The 1,562-nt window shown below is 35.0% G+C and overlaps 1 protein-coding gene across 1 annotated transcript in view; it reads left to right on the forward strand.

Moving 5' to 3' along the window:
- LOC119591236 overlaps positions 1-1,562 on the forward strand; it is an 8,636-nt gene that overhangs the window by 315 nt on the left and 6,759 nt on the right. Inside the window, exon 2 of the mRNA XM_037939942.1 lies at positions 1,275-1,292. Coding sequence (XP_037795870.1) covers positions 1,275-1,292 — 18 coding nt within the window. The remainder of the gene's footprint in view (positions 1-1,274; positions 1,293-1,562) is intronic.

Consider the following 1,562-nt stretch of genomic DNA (forward strand, 5'->3'; position numbering starts at 1 on the left):
CAGTGCAAATATATCATACAATAAGAATTAAGAAAAGCAGTATATGAAAGATCCAATTGCCATTATCTCTATCAGGAGTATCTCTGTCTTTCTACGTGATTTGTTTTTACTGCTATCCAGAGTGTGGTTGAGTTTAAAATGTTAATAGGGAATAAAGATGAAAATGATGTTTACCATTAAAACAGTCGTAATGTAAAGGGATACTCCTGTTGATAAAATAATAATAATCAGTTATCTCACATTCATCTTTGTGATAGTCTGCTAATCTACATATCAAAGTCATTTCCCCACTACTCTCCCTCTATCTTCTTTTTCTGCACACTATACTAATTCAGAGAGAGTAGAAACAATTCAGAAAAAAAGTTATTAGTTGTGAAGTCATGTGGAGCAGTACAGCATTGTGAACAAAAAAACAGTAAACTGAAATGAATCACAAAATGCATTTGCGCTTATGCTGTGACAGGTGTGCACATAACACCCTCTCCTCTCTGACAGGTAATGTCTCTGCCAATAGTATTGTAGGGAATGGAAAAAAGCATTTCATTTGTAAAGAAGAAGAAGAAAAAATTACTTCTGGTGAATAAGTTGCTTGTTAAACCAATATATGTAGAGAAAACAATGTTCTTAAGAGATTTGGCACTTTTGGGAGCGAGAAAATAATTTCAGGTAAACGACCTATGACAGTTGTTACAATTCATACATTATCAGGCATCAAGGGTATCCAAGAATGCATGTCATGGGATGTCATTGAAATATAGAGTTTACTAACCACATCTAATACCAATCACAAAGTTTTATACCAAGATCTATTTAAAGATATTACGTTGTGAAAGGCATTACTGGTTACATACCATATATCTGACTGGAGTGGACAGATCAGCTAAGTCAAAGGACTACAATTCCAATCTTATGACATGAATGATTGAAACACCCCAAAGGGGATCCTCAACCCTCAGTTAATTATAACCGAGAGTCGAGATCGCCTTCCAGATAGTGAGCAGCCTTATGTATGCGAGTGACACACGAAATCATTGGCTACAGTAAAGCTCAATATTCCAATGATTGAATATATTTGTATACATAGCACACTCATTTTGCAATAAGGGTTGGAAGAAAAGGATATACTAAGGATATGTTTATTGTGCTAAAACGCTGTAAAGACAATATTCTTATTGTGGTTGGGTGCTGACAAAAACTTTCGTCAAGACCTATCTAACAGGTTCACGCAGATCACGAGCACCTGTATTCTCAGGGTCTTATGCTCTTGTTTACAGGTCAAGATCAAACAATGGGTATGGGCTTTCTATTTTTTTACGGTGTTTTGGTCCCACAAATACAACGCTATTGAGACTACTTTGACTCCTACAGACCACCTAACAATGCAGTATGTGACATACACATAGTGATGGCCATTTTATAAGTACATGCTTTTAGTACAGCTGGAGGCATTTTGATTTCACTTACAATAAAAATTTTTACAAAATATCTTTGTAATGAATATCTGAAGAACATTAGATTTGCTTGTAATTTACCTTCAGGAAATACAATACTCTACTAAACTA

Source organism: Penaeus monodon, chromosome 28, assembly GCF_015228065.2.
Source record: "Penaeus monodon isolate SGIC_2016 chromosome 28, NSTDA_Pmon_1, whole genome shotgun sequence".
Classification (NCBI taxonomy): Eukaryota; Metazoa; Arthropoda; class Malacostraca; order Decapoda; family Penaeidae; genus Penaeus; species Penaeus monodon.